Source organism: Ranitomeya imitator, chromosome 1 (genome assembly GCF_032444005.1).
Source record: "Ranitomeya imitator isolate aRanImi1 chromosome 1, aRanImi1.pri, whole genome shotgun sequence".
Taxonomy (NCBI): domain Eukaryota; kingdom Metazoa; phylum Chordata; class Amphibia; order Anura; family Dendrobatidae; genus Ranitomeya; species Ranitomeya imitator.
Window position 1 is genome coordinate 808838156 of NC_091282.1, and position 14849 is coordinate 808853004.

Below are 14849 nucleotides of genomic sequence, written 5' to 3' on the forward strand. Positions count from 1 at the left end.
GGCGCAGGGTGGGAGCACATGACAGGATGAGGGCACAGGAAGAGAGTAGCACATGACAAGATGGAGGCGCACAAAACGGGATGAGGGCGCAGGATGGGAGCAGCACATGACAGGATTGGGGTGCAGGATGGGAACACATGACAGTATGAGGGCTCAGAAAGAGAGTAGGACATGACAACATGGCGCACAAAACAGGATGGGGGTGCAAGATGGTAGCAGCACATGACAGGAATAGGGCGCAGGATGGAGACCATAATATACCAATATAAATGCTCGCCACCCGGGCGTAGAATGGGTTCAATAGCTAATATATATATATTTATATTATATATATAATAATATATATATTTATATTATATTTATATATATATTTATATTAGCTATTGAACCCATTCTACGCCCGGGTGGCGAGTGTATATATATATATATATATATAAAAAAAATTTGTGTGTATATATATATATATATATATATATATATATATATATATATACATATACACACAGTCATGGCCAAAAGTATTGACACCCCTGCAATTCTGTCAGATAATACTCATTTTCTTCCTGAAAACGATTGCAAACACAAAAATATTTAGAATTGAGAGTCCTCAGTGGTTGATACCTTTTAATGGCTAACTGAAAAGATGGTAACAAATTGCAAGCTTTCGAGACTACACAGGTCTCTTCATCAGGCAAAGACTAAAACAAATTCTGAAGAATCACATATTTATGCAAACACAAATTATTTGGTATTATCTTCATTTAATTTGTCTTAAATGAAAAAACACAAAAATAATTGTCCTAAAGCCAAATTGGATATAATTCCACACCAAACATAAAAAAGGGGGTGGACAAAAGTATTGGCACTGTTAGAAAAATCATGTGATGCTTCTCTAATTTGTGTAATTAACAGCACCTGTAACTTACCTGTGGCACCTAACAGGTGTTGGCAATAACTAAATCACACTTGCAGCCAGTTGACATGGATTAAAGTTGACTGAACCTCTGTCTTGTGTCCTTGTGTGTACCACTTTGAGCATGGAGAAAAGAAAGAAGACCAAAGAACTGTCTGAGGACTTGAGAAACCAAATTGTGAGGAAGCATGAGCAATCTCAAGGCTACAAGTCCATCTCCAAAGACCTGAATGTTCCTGTGTCTACCGTGCGCAGCGTCATCAAGAAGTTTAAAGCCCATGGCACTGTGGCTAACCTCCCTAGATGTGGACGGAAAAGAAAAATTGACAAGAGATTTCAACGCAAGATTGTGCGGATGTTGAATAAAGAACCTTGATTAACATCCACACAAATTCAAGCTGCCCTGCAGTCCGATGGTACAACAGTGTCAAAACGTACTATCCGTCGGCATCTGAATGAAAAGGGACTGTATGGTAGGAGACCCAGGAAGACCCCACTTCTTACCCCGAGACATAAAAAAGCCAGGCTGGAGTTTGCCAAAACGTACCTAAAAAAGCCTAAAACGTTTTGGAAGAATGTTCTCTGGTCAGAGGAGACAAAAGTAGAGCTTTTTGGGAAAAGACATCAACATAGAGTTTACAGGAGAAAAAAAGAGGCATTCAAAGAAAAGAACAGGGTCCCTACAGTCAAACATGGCGGAGGTTCCCTGATGTTTTGGGGTTGCTTTGCTGCCTCTGGCACTGGACTGCTTGACCGTGCGCATGGCATTATGAAGTCTGAAGACTACCAACAAATTTTGCAGCATAATGTAGGGCCCAGTGTGAGAAAGCTGGGTCTCCCTCAGAGGTCATGGGTCTTTTCCAGCAGGACAATGACCCAAAACACACTTCAAAAAGCACTAGAAAATGGTTTGAGAGAAAGCACTGGAGACTTCTAAGGTGGCCAGCAATGAGTCCAGACCTGAATCCCATAGAACACCTGTGGAGAGATCTAAAAATGGCAGTTTGGAGAAGGCACCCTTCAAATATCAGGGACCTGGAGCAGTTTGCCAAAGTAGAATGGTCTAAAATTCCAGCAAAGCATTGTAAGAAACTCATTGATGGTTACCGGAAGCGGTTGGTCGCAGTTATTTTGGCTAAAGGTTGTGCAACCAAGTATTAGGCTGAGGGGGCCAGTACTTTTGACTGGCCCATTTTTGGAGTTTTGTGTGAAATGATCAATGTTTTGCTTTTTGCTTCATTCTATTTTGTGTTTTTTTCATTTAAGACAAATTAAATGAAGATAATACCAAAGAATTTGTGTTTGCAATCATTTTCAGGAAGAAAATGGGTATTATCTGACAGAATTGCAGGGGTGTCAATACTTTTGACCATGACTGTATATACACACACATATATATATATATACATATATATATATATATATATATATATATATATATATATATATATATATATATATATATATATATATATATATATATATATATATATATATATATATATATATATATATATACACATACAGTGGGGCAAAAAAGTATTTAGTCGGTCAGCAATAGTGTAAGTTCCACCACTTAAAAAGATGAGAGGCGTCTGTAATTTACATCATAGGTAGACCTCAACTATGGGAGACAAATGGAGAAAAAAAAATCCAGAAAATCACATTGTCTGTTTTTTTAACAATTTATTTGCATATTATGGTGGAAAATAAGTATTTGGTCAGAAACAAACAATCAAGATTTCTGGCTCTCACAGACCTGTAACTTCTTCTTTAAGAGTCTCCTCTTTCCTCCACTCATTACCTGTAGTAATGGCACCTGTTTAAACTTGTTATCAGTATAAAAAGACACCTGTGCACACCCTCAAACAGTCTGACTCCAAACTCCACTATGGTGAAGACCAAAGAGCTGTTAAAGGACACCAGAAACAAAATTGTAGCCCTGCACCAGGCTGGGAAAACTGAATCTGCAATAGCCAACCAGCTTGGAGTGAAGAAATCAACAGTGGGAGCAATAATTAGAAAATGGAAGACATACAAGACCACTGATAATCTCCCTCGATCTGGGGCTCCACGCAAAATCCCACCCCGTGGGGTCAGAATGATCACAAGAACGGTGAGCAAAAATCCCAGAACCAAGCGGGGGGACCTAGTGAATGAACTGCAGAGAGCTGGGACCAATGTAACAAGGCCTACCATAAGTAACACACTACGCCACCATGGACTCAGATCCTGCAGTGCCAGACGTGTCCCACTGCTTAAGCCAGTACATGTCCGGGCCCATCTGAAGTTTGCTAGAGAGCATTTGGATGATCCAGAGGAGTTTTGGGAGAATGTCCTATGGTCTGATGAAACCAAACTGGAACTGTTTGGTAGAAACACAACTTGTCGTGTTTGGAGGAAAAAGAATACTGAGTTGCATCCATCAAACACCATACCTACTGTAAAGCATGGTGGTGGAAACATCATGCTTTGGGCTGTTTCTCTGCAAAGGGGCCAGGACGACTGATCCGGGTACATGAAAGAATGAATGGGGCCATGTATCGTGAGATTTTGAGTGCAAACCTCCTTCCATCAGCAAGGGCATTGAAGATGAAACGTGGCTGGGTCTTTCAACATGACAATGATCCAAAGCACACTGCCAGGGCAACGAAGGAGTGGCTTCGTAAGAAGCATTTCAAGGTCCTGGAGTGGCCTAGCCAGTCTCCAGATCTCAACCCTATAGAAAACCTTGGAGTTGAAAGTCCGTGTTGCCAAGCGAAAAGCCAAAAACATCACTGCTCTAGAGGAGATCTGCATGGAGGAATGGGCCAACATACCAACAACAGTGTGTGGCAACCTTGTGAAGACTTACAGAAAACGTTTGACCTCTGTCATTGCCAACAAAGGATATATTACAAAGTATTGAGATGAAATTTTGTTTCTGACCAAATACTTATTTTCCACCATAATATGCAAATAAAATGTTAAAAAAACAGACAATGTGATTTTCTGGATTTTTTTCCTCAGTTTGTCTCCCATAGTTGAGGTCTACCTATGATGTAAGTTACAGATGCCTCTCATCTTTTTAAGTGGTGGAACTTGCACTATTGCTGACTGACTGAATACTTTTTTGCCCCACTGTACATACACACGCACATATCTGTCTATCGATCTATATATCCCCACAAGAAAATTGCAGTGATTAAAAAATTAAAGACAACTTACCGTTTGATGGTGATGTAGTCTGCGAGAAAAAAGAAAAAAAAAAAAAGGATCAGAAAATTGCCTATATTATTCTACAAGGACAGAAGAAAAAAAGTGGAACAAACATGAATATATTTATATAAGGGATAATCTATAAGAGATAATATATCTTTCCTTTTCAGATTTATGCACATTAGACAGCTGTCGGTCGAGGGATGCTTTGCCTGATCGTTTGGTTAACAGTCACCTTGGTCATCTCTCCAAAACACAGGTGTCCGCCATCGGCCAAACACTCATGCATTCTCTTTGAGAAAGCAGCTACCGAGAAAGATGCTTGACGGCGGATTATCTCAGAGACAAAAAGAAAAAATTGTCCGTCCGACATCTCCTCCGTCAATCCCCCGTACAATGTAAGTCCGCAAGGACAGGGTCCTCTCCCCTCTGTACCAGTCTGTCATCCTAAATTTGTGTACTGTAAGTGATATCTATAACCCTGTATGTAACCCCTTCTCATGTACAGCACCATGAAATTAATGGTGCTATATAAATAAATAATAATAATAATCAGCAGCAGACTGATATGCCATACACATTAGTGTAGGCTAATCAACTATATAAATGTCTAAGGGTCATTTCCGTCTGTCTGTCTATCTTTCTGTCTGTCTGTCACAGATATTAATTGGTCGCGGCCTCTGTCTGTCATGGAAATCCAAGTCGTTGATTGGTCGTGGAAAAACAGCCACGACCAATCAGCGATGGGCACAGTCCGGCGGCAAAATGGCCGCTCCTTCCTCCCCACAGTCAGTGCCCGCTCCATAATCCCCTCCAGTCAGCGCTCACACAGGGTTAATGGCAGCGTTGACCGCGGTGTAACGCACTCAGTTAATGCTGCTATTAACCCTGTGGGCTGTGCTATATACTCCGTGGGTCAATGTTTGTTTTTGTATATAGATTTATTTTCAATAACAGTGCGGTCATATTCTGAGGTTCCACTATATTCACAATTAGAGTGCGCAACCGTAGCAGTAATCAGGGTTAGCTGGTTAGGGGCCCACTCGGATGTTTCGCCCCCCCCCCCCTAAGTTGAAACCCTAGCTACGCCTCTGACTAACCTGTAATTGCTGTGAGATCTATTCGGATTTGCTACGGTTTGTTCACACAGACATTTTACCACCATGTTTGATGAAAAAATTTCCTTGTGCAAACCAATATGCAGGATTGATATAAAAATCCTCAGTATGTCAGTTCTATGGATTTACAGCATACACGTCACCCCTTGCAGTGCATAGAGTGTGAAATCTGCATGTAATACATATGGATTTTGCTGCTGATCAGTGACAATCTTCAAAGGGTTTTTTCCACCACATATGGACCTACCCATAGCCTTGTATTTCAAAAGGCACATCTACACTGTGCTCCAAATAATTATGCAAATTGGATTTAAGTTTCATAAAGATTTAATTGTTTTGTTTTTCAAATAAACTCGTGAATGTTATTGTGTGTCAGGGCTCAATGGATCACTGAAATCAATCTTAAACACATGTGATAATTAGTTTTCCAGGTGATTCTAATTAAAGGAAAACTACTTAAAAATGATGTTCCACATTATTAAGCAGGCCACAGGTTTTAGGTTACATGGGAAAGAAAAAGGATATCTCTGCTGCTGAAAAGCATCAACTAGTGCAATGCCTTGGTCAAGGGATGAAAACATGAAATATTTCCAGAAAACTTAAGCGTGATCATCGTACTGTTAAGAGATTTGTGGCTGAATCTGAGCACAGACATGTTAGTGCTAAAGGCAGAATGAGGAAGGTTTCTACCAGGCAAGTCCATCGGATTAAGAGAGCAGTTGCTAAAAAGCCATTACAAACCAGCAAACAGATATTTGAAGCTGCTGGTGCCTCTGAAGTCCCTCGAATCTCAAGGTGTAGGATCCTTCAAAGGCTTGCTGTGGTGCATAAACCTACTATTCGGCCACCCCTAAACAGTGTTCATGAGCAGAAATGGTTGCAGTGGGCCCAGACATACATGACAACTAATTTTCAAATAGTCTTATTTACTTATAAGTGTCGAGCAACCCTGGATGGTCCAGATGGATGGAGAAGTGGATGGTTGGTGGAGGCCACAATGTCCCAACAAGGCTGCGACATCAGCAAGGAGGTGGAGGAGTCATGTTTTGGGCCGGAATCATGGGGAAACAGCTGGTAGGGCACATTAAGGTTCCTGAAGGTGTGAAAATGTCCTCTGCAAAGTATGTAGAGTTTCTGACTGACAACTTTCTTCCATGGTCTAAAAAGCAGAAACGTGCCTTCAGGAGCAAAATCATCTTCATGCATGACAATTCACCATCTCATGCTGCAAAGAATACCTCTGAGTCATTGGCTGCTATGGGCATAAAAGGAGATAAACTCATGGTGTGGCCACCATCTTCTCCTGACCTCAACCCTATACAGAACCTTTGGAGTATCATGCAGCAAAAGATCTATGAGGGTGGGAGGCAGTTCACATCAAAACAGCAGCTCTGGGAGGCTATTCTGACTTCATGCAAAGAAATACAAGCAGAAACTCTCCAAAAACTCACAAGTTCAATGGATGCAAGAATTGTGAAGGTGATATCAAAGAAGGGGTCGTACATTAACATGTAACTTGGCCTGTTAGGAGGTTTTGGAGTTAAATAGCTGTTTTGTTCAGTGAATGTGACCTCCTAATGCTGCAAATTCCACAAATGAGCATTTTCAGTTCTTTAAAACATATCAAATGTTTAGAAATTCTACTGTGCCTAATAATTTGGAACAGTGCATTTTGAGTTTTTATTCATTTTAGAGATTATACTGTTATCATTGGGAGGTTTCTTCAATAAAATTTGATGTATACTCTAACGGGTGATGACTTATTAGACTGACTGTCATTTGCACCGACCATTTAGGAAAATCCAAGAAAAATATAATTTGCATAATAATTTGGAACACAGTGTATGTGAATGAGTATTAGCGACTGATCTACCATATTCAGGGGTGACTTTATAGTTCTCTCGCAGTAGGTTACACAGCACAAGACAACTAGTCCTGTAGTGATATCCTGATAAAACACGAATAGGGTTGAAACAACCGCACAAAGCATAATAAGTGAAACATCACTGGAATCAGGATCTCAGCCTCTACACCATGCTATTCTCATATTACATAGCAGAAAGCGGCTGATCGATTTCCTTTAAAAAGAGAAAAAAGCGTCAAAAGTCTATATTTGTGATCTTATTGGTTGGTATGGGCAACAAGATTTTTCTTTTATTTTTTTCACAAGGCCCAATGTGCTTTTTCAAGAATTATAAACTTTTTCAGATGCTGCACATATTGTGGGAAGTCTACAAACATCGCCAAGGCAAGAACAACGAGACCTTGCCGGCTGTTCAAGGCTGTATAGCAGTAGTGTTACAGAAATGTGTTTAGTCATGGGAGAAGAGACTTTTCAATTAATTTCTGTTAGCAAACAACAGCTATCTTGACCTTGATTACTCGGAGAACGACGTGGAATCATTCTGAAAACAACCATCTTATTATTGGTTTCCTGAGACTAAATAAAATGATACAATGCTGTGCACATGAGATAAGGCATGTATCAAAATAGTCGCTGTAAATAGGAACCGATAAAATAATACAGATAGAGAAAAAAGGGGTGGGAGACGAGCGCACATAGGGTGACGGCGAGAGGTACAGATGAGAGGGGATTTATGGCGTTCTCAGCTGAACGGGTGTGATTGTCACAACTCCAATAGTTGCCCATGAATGTTACAGCTGCTGCAGTCCTATCAGCAAATGAAGGCGAACCCTTGTTTGCATATCAATTATCATATTATGTGGTTTAGAAGACGCACCGGATTATAAGACGCACCTCAAATTTTGAGGAGAGAAATAGGATTTTTTTTTTAATCCATGCGTCTTATTGCTTACAGGGGGTGGTGACTGCGGTGAAGCGGGGTCCAGGGTCGCAGGAGTGGAGCCTTGCTACAGGCTGCAGACTGGGATGAGGGGGTGTTCGGGTGTGCAGCGCACCACTGCAGGGGCTCTGCCTACATTTTTTGACAGCCCAGAGCCCCCGCACTTACATGATTTACTATGTGGTGGACTCCGGGAAAATGGCTGCTGAGGGTGGCGCATGCGCAGATGGAGATCTTGGCGCTGAAATCTCACCTCCCGAGATCTTGGTGCAGAGATCTCCATCTGCGCATGCGCCGCCCCCGGCAGCCATTTTCCCGGAGTCCACCACATAGTAAACCATGTAAGTGCGGGGGCTCTGGGCCGTCACAAAATGTAGGCAGAGCCTCCGCACCACCGAACACCCCCACATCCCAGCCTGCAGCATCGCTCCACTTTTGCCTCCTACAGCAGCGACTCTGGGACCCTGCTCCACCGCGGCCGGTAAGGTATATCCGCATTATAAGACGCACCTACATTTTCCCCAAAAAATTTTTGGGGAAAAAAAGTGCGTCTTAGAATCCGAAAAATACAGCATATGTTGAGGAATGACTGGGGGGAAGGGAATATTTTACTCTTGGAATGAGGTGTTGGAAAGAAAAAAAAAAAGAAAAAACCCATAGTCCTAAGGTCCTAAAATAGGACACCTTTAAGGGGTAAATAAAGTTGTACTTCAATACTTAAAAAATGTGGTGCATGTTGTCACAGCTTTGTGATTTACCCCCACAACACAGAAGGGAATAGTAGGACTGATGCCGTGGAATAAGACGTGAAATAATAATGTAGGTAAACATACACCCATTTACAATGCCAACGTGCTGCGAATGACGCTCCTTGGCACTTGGTGTCTGTGCAGACTAAAGGTACCGTCACACTAAGCGATGCTGCAGCGATACCGACAACGATGTCAATCGCTGCAGCGTCGCTGTTTGGTCGCTGGAGAGCTGTCACACAGACAGCTCTCCAGCGACCAACGTTCCCGAGGTCCCCGGTAACCAGGGTAAACATCGGGTTACTAAGCGCAGGGCCGCGCTTAGTAACCCGATGTTTACCCTGGTTACCAGCGTAAACATTAAAAAAACAAACACTACATACTTACATTCCGTGTCTGTCCTCCGGCGCTCAGCTTCTCTGCACTGTCAGCGCCGGTCAGCCGGAAAGCAGAGCGGTGACGTCACCGCTCTGCTTTCCGGCTGGCTGGCGTTGACACAGGATGCAGGAGGAGTGCAGAGAAGCTGAGTGCCGGGGACAGACAGCAGAAGGTAAGTATGTAGTGTTTGTTTTTTTAACGTTTACGCTGGTAACCAGGGTAAACATCGGGTTACTAAGCGCGGCCCTGCGCTTAGTTTCCCGATGTTTACCCTGGTTACCAGTGAAGACATCGCTGGATCAGTGTCACACACGCCGATCCAGCGATGTCAGCTGGAAGTCCAGCGACAAAATAAAGTTCTGGACTTTCCTCAGCGACCAACGATCTCCCAGCAGGGGCCTGATCGTTGGTCGCTGTCACACATAACGATTTCCTTAACGATATCGTTGCTACAAAAAGCAACGATATCGTTAACGATATCGTTATGTGTGACGGTACCTTAAGGCCAAGCTTGCAAAATGTGACTGCAGGTGAACATGCTAATCTAATGAGTTTGTGTTTATAGTGCTAAGTTGACAAAGTAAAAAGACATCACACCAAGAAATGAGATTAGAGCGAGATTATCCAGATGGATGGCGCAGCACACACTGGTAATTATAGGTGTTGCGGGCTAAATACTCTGTATTGCTGCTGCGTGCTTACAAGACGCTTCCTGTGATCAGCCATTGCCATTAGCCTCCCAGCACTTACCTTTTCCAACAGCTCGTTCCTCATCTCCCCAGTGTAACGTGCTTGTGTCTGAAGATGGACAGTCTTGGTCACTGGTGTACGCTCCTTGCTGATTGTAGGTGTGCGCCCCGGAGCAAGAAACTGATTAGCCAAGGCTTTTTCAGTAGGTGAGGACTGCAGACAAATGACAGCAGCTAAGTGAGGCCTTAATCTAATAAAACAGTGCACAATGTATTTCTTCTAATAGTGCAGAGAATATGCTGTACACATTGAAAACCCACCCCTAGGTAATGCTTGTATGCAGTTTTAAAAGAGCAGCAGCAGAGATACAAAGACCCATCTGCATCTTCATGTCTCTGCTGCTAGGAACAGATTACACCTGACAGCAGGCACTAGACAGAAAAGGTAGACAAGGAAGACACCGGAAAACTAATCTGGGTAAATAACGAACTATGCAATTTTTTTTAAGTGACGGCACTGTCTATCAGAAAAGCCCAAGGCCTTGATTCATCAATACTGGCAATTTGTAGACCAGTTAAGATGAAGAGTACGCCAGGTATGGTGAAAGATGAATGAAAAGGCGTGTTCCTCCTAATTAATTTGGTGCATGTGAAAGCAGCCATGCACTGACATAAGAAACATACTCTTGTCAGCAACGTGAGTACATTTCGGTCTTAATTCACACCACTTTTGTAGCATAAAAAATGATGCCCCCTCGTAGATAAGCTCTACCCACTTTCCAAACAGTTGGTGGTGCTGGCCAAGACTGGCGTTAAAATGCTTACACATTTTTGCAACATTTCAATACATTTTACACCAGAATCTTGGCAAAAACTAGTAAATTGGGGCCAGGTATTTTGAAAAGACAGTAAACATTTAACGTCCTGAAGTAAAAATAAATAAATAAACCTGAAGTAACTATTAAATACATTTGTTTTTTTTATGATTAAGTGAAAGTTTTCACTGGGGGCATGAACCCTTATATGACACTGACCAATCAAAAGCGGGAAGCAACTCTCAAAGGAAAGAATAACACGTTCCCACAATAGCTTAGCGCAAGCTTCTCAATGTTTGAGATGTAATGAAGCAGCTCTGAACTCCTGGTCTAACCTCCTGTGTGAGCTAGTTTGGTAGAAGAGGCAGTAGAACAGTACTGACAGTGTTATTAAAAGAAGAGAATTGATAGCAGGGTTTGTAATGTGACACAGTTAAACTCAGCTGTCCTGCCCCTTCACGCACACTGACTTATACATGAGGATAGACCAGGAGATCATAGCTGTATCCTTACTCTAAACAGCTTGCTCTAAGCTATTGTGGGAGTGTTGTTGCCTGCTTAGGATTGGTCAGTATCATACAGGGAGAAGAAGTACACACCCCATTGAACTATCAGATAAAACTCACATGGGCTGTGTGGCGTCTGCAGCAAGGGGGGGGAAGGACCTGCCTCCAGGACTGTAGAAATGTATTTAGCACAAATTACAAAATGGATTATTTCTGCAGTTACAGCACCAATTAATAAAAGAGCCACCTTGTCAGAATGCAGCATTACTGCTGCACAAGGTGGCTCTTTTAGTTTCAAACGCCTGGGGGGGGGGGGGGAACAGGTTCCCTCTAAGTAAAGGATCGAGATAATATAAGTGTTGTTGAACACTGGCTTGTACATTACAGCATGTGTCTGACCCTTGAAGTGCTACAGGAAGGTTCCCTTTATAGTTTTCCAAATTTGAGATCAGAAGTACATTTCACATCAGATATTGATATATTACATAGCATTTTACTAACAAGCCCCCCAGTACTGAAACTGCTCCTCTAGGTTAACAAAAGGAATATGAAAAAGAATACCACTACAAACACACTACAACACAAAATTGTTCATTCATTCTACTAACATACAGGTCCTTCTCAAAAAATTTGCATATAGTGTTAAATTTCATTATTTACCATAATGTAATGATTACAATTAAACTTTCATATATTATAGATTCATTATCCACCAACTGAAATTTGTCAGGTCTTTTATTGTTTTAATACTGATGATTTTGGCATACAACTCCTGATAACCCAAAAAACCTGTCTCAATAAATTAGCATATCAAGAAAAGGTTCTCTAAACGACCTATTACCCTAATCTTCTGAATCAACTAATTAACTCTAAACACATGCAAAAGATACCTGAGGCTTTTATAAACTCCCTGCCTGGTTCATTACTCAAAACCCCCATCATGGGTAAGACTAGCGACCTGACAGATGTCAAGAAGGCCATCATTGACACCCTCAAGCAAGAGGGTAAGACCCAGAAAGAAATTTCTCAACAAATAGGCTGTTCCCAGAGTGCTGTATCAAGGCACCTCAATGGTAAGTCTGTTGGAAGGAAACAATGTGGCAGAAAACGCTGTACAACGAGAAGAGGAGACCGGACCCTGAGGAAGATTGTGGAGAAGGACCGATTCCAGACCTTGGGGAACCTGAGGAAGCAGTGGACTGAGTCTGGTGTGGAAACATCCAGAGCCACCGTGCACAGGCGTGTGCAGGAAATGGGCTACAGGTGCCGCATTCCCCAGGTAAAGCCACTTTTGAACCATAAACAGCGGCAGAGGCGCCTGACCTGGGCTACAGAGAAGCAGCACTGGACTGTTGCTAAGTGGTCCCAAGTACTTTTTTCTGATGAAAGCAAATTTTGCATGTCATTCGGAAATCAAGGTGCCAGAGTCTGGAGGAAGACTGGGGAGAAGGAAATGCCAAAATGCCTGAAGTCCAGTGTCACGTACCCACAGTCAGTGATGGTGTGGGGTGCCATGTCAGCTGCTGGTGTTGGTCCACTGTGTTTCATCAAGGGCAGGGTCAATGCAGCTAGCTATCAGGAGATTTTGGAGCACTTCATGCTTCCATCGGCTGAAATGCTTTATGGAGATGAAGATTTCATTTTTCAGCACGACCTGGCACCTGCTCACAGTGCCAAAACCACTGGTAAATGGTTTACTGACCATGGTATTACTGTGCTCAATTGGCCTGCCAACTCTCCTGACCTGAACCCCATAGAGAATCTGTGGGATATTGTGAAGAGAAAGTTGAGAGACGCAAGACCCAACACTCTGGATGAGCTTAAGGCCGCTATTGAAGCATCCTGGGCCTCCATAACATCTCAGCAGTGTCACAGGCTGATTGCCTCCATGCCACGCCGCATTGAAGCAGTCATTTCTGCCACAGGATTCCCGACCAAGTATTGAGTGCATAACTGAACATTATTATTTGATGGTTTTTTTGTTTGTTATTAAAAAACACTTTTATTTGATTGGATGGGTGAAATATGCTAATTTATTGAGACAGGTTTTTTGGGTTATCAGGAGTTGTATGCCAAAATCATCAGTATTAAAACAATAAAAGACCTGACAAATTTCAGTTGGTGGATAATGAATCTATAATATATGAAAGTTTAATTGTAATCATTACATTATGGTAAATAATGAAATTTAACACTATTTTTTGAGAAGGACCTGTACATTGTATTTTTCCATAAAGATACATGATCTGTTAATAATTGTTGCTAACTTCTCATCTTCAAATGCTTTAACCAGACATTCTTCATGCCTGACTTAGTATGTCACAACTTTATCTTTAAAGCCATCTGATTCATTAATGAAAAGTTAACAACAAGGTAAAAATAATGATACCTGGGCAAAAATTTTACACTGTCTTGTTTATGGGTTTTATAATCCATTAATATTTATCTGCATTAATAATGCTCTAGGTTGCATCTTTACTCACATATCGTTTATCTTCATATATTCATTTGGAATTATATGTTATGTGCATCTTATTTTTGTATCTGACTTGCCATTTATTGTGGCATAGTTTATCATAATGGTGCACTGTATGGCTTTTGATTAACACCGGCACTATTTGTGTACTGTGACATGATTTTCTTTATTTAGGGTAGGCATTTGCACTACACTGCATCTTTTCACCTTATTACGTATTTAATGTTTTGTATGCGTTCCTCTTTTTCTTTTATTTATTTTTTCCGGTCCCCACCGTAGTTCATGTGGTTTGTACCCACTGGAGCGTATTTCGATTAGTATTACTAGTGGGGCTGAGCCACAATTTGTGTGTCTCTTTTCGGAATACTTACATCTGGCTGGAGCTCATCTGCACATGTCCCATCTTCTTTCCAGTATCCAATATGGCGGATTGTGTCTTGCGCGTGCGCCCTGCACCCGTGAGGGGGCCCTGCGCCTTCGGCTTCATTACTTCAAGTACGCATGTCCTCTGACGTCATGAAGGGATTTCCCTTGACATGCGTCCTTTATGAATGCCGGCGACGCGGGTACGTTGCCTCCTGTGGTGGCGGTGGTGCGCACGCGCACTATGGACAGGCCGCATGTAAACGTCTCCTGACGTCGGTAAAGGGATTCTCCCTGACGTGTTTGTCTGATTAGGGCCAGCTGTGCGAGTACGCTGCTTCCTGTGGCGGCGGTGGGACGCACGCGCACATGAGACGGGCCGCATATGAATGCCACTATTTAAAGGGGGACCTGTGTTAGAGGCTCACTTTACTACCCTCTTTGTGAACAAGCCTACGTGAAACGCGCGTCAGGGGGGTTGACTTGGTACCTCAGCACCTTACTTTTTTCCACCATGGGTAAGATAACTCTTTATTAGATTAAGTTAGACTGCTCTGTTTCCCTGTGTGTGCCAGTCACCATGACAATTACTAGGGCACATGTTCATATGCAGGCATTCAGTGATTCCCTGTAAACACGTTGATTTACTTACTGGGTGCATGTTTATATGCAGGCATTCAGTGATCTCTTATACACACGTTGATTTACTAACTGGGTGCTATATAATTATTATTGAGCAGCATATATTTTGTACCTGGGTGTGAATATACATATATTTATTGTTGTGCTGAGGCTTTACTTGTCTTCCAACTAGGTGTTTTTTTGTCCTTTCTTCATTTA

General features: G+C 42.1%; 1 protein-coding gene across 2 annotated transcripts in view; it reads right to left on the reverse strand.

The window, feature by feature from the left end:
* Positions 1 to 14849, reverse strand: part of USE1 (unconventional SNARE in the ER 1) — an 88860-nt gene that overhangs the window by 24539 nt on the left and 49472 nt on the right. For both annotated transcript variants that reach the window (XM_069739162.1, XM_069739170.1), the window contains exons 4-5: positions 9911 to 10063; positions 4121 to 4139 (exon numbers count right to left, since the gene is read on the reverse strand). In XM_069739162.1, coding sequence (XP_069595263.1) covers positions 4121 to 4139; positions 9911 to 10063 — 172 coding nt within the window. The remainder of the gene's footprint in view (positions 1 to 4120; positions 4140 to 9910; positions 10064 to 14849) is intronic.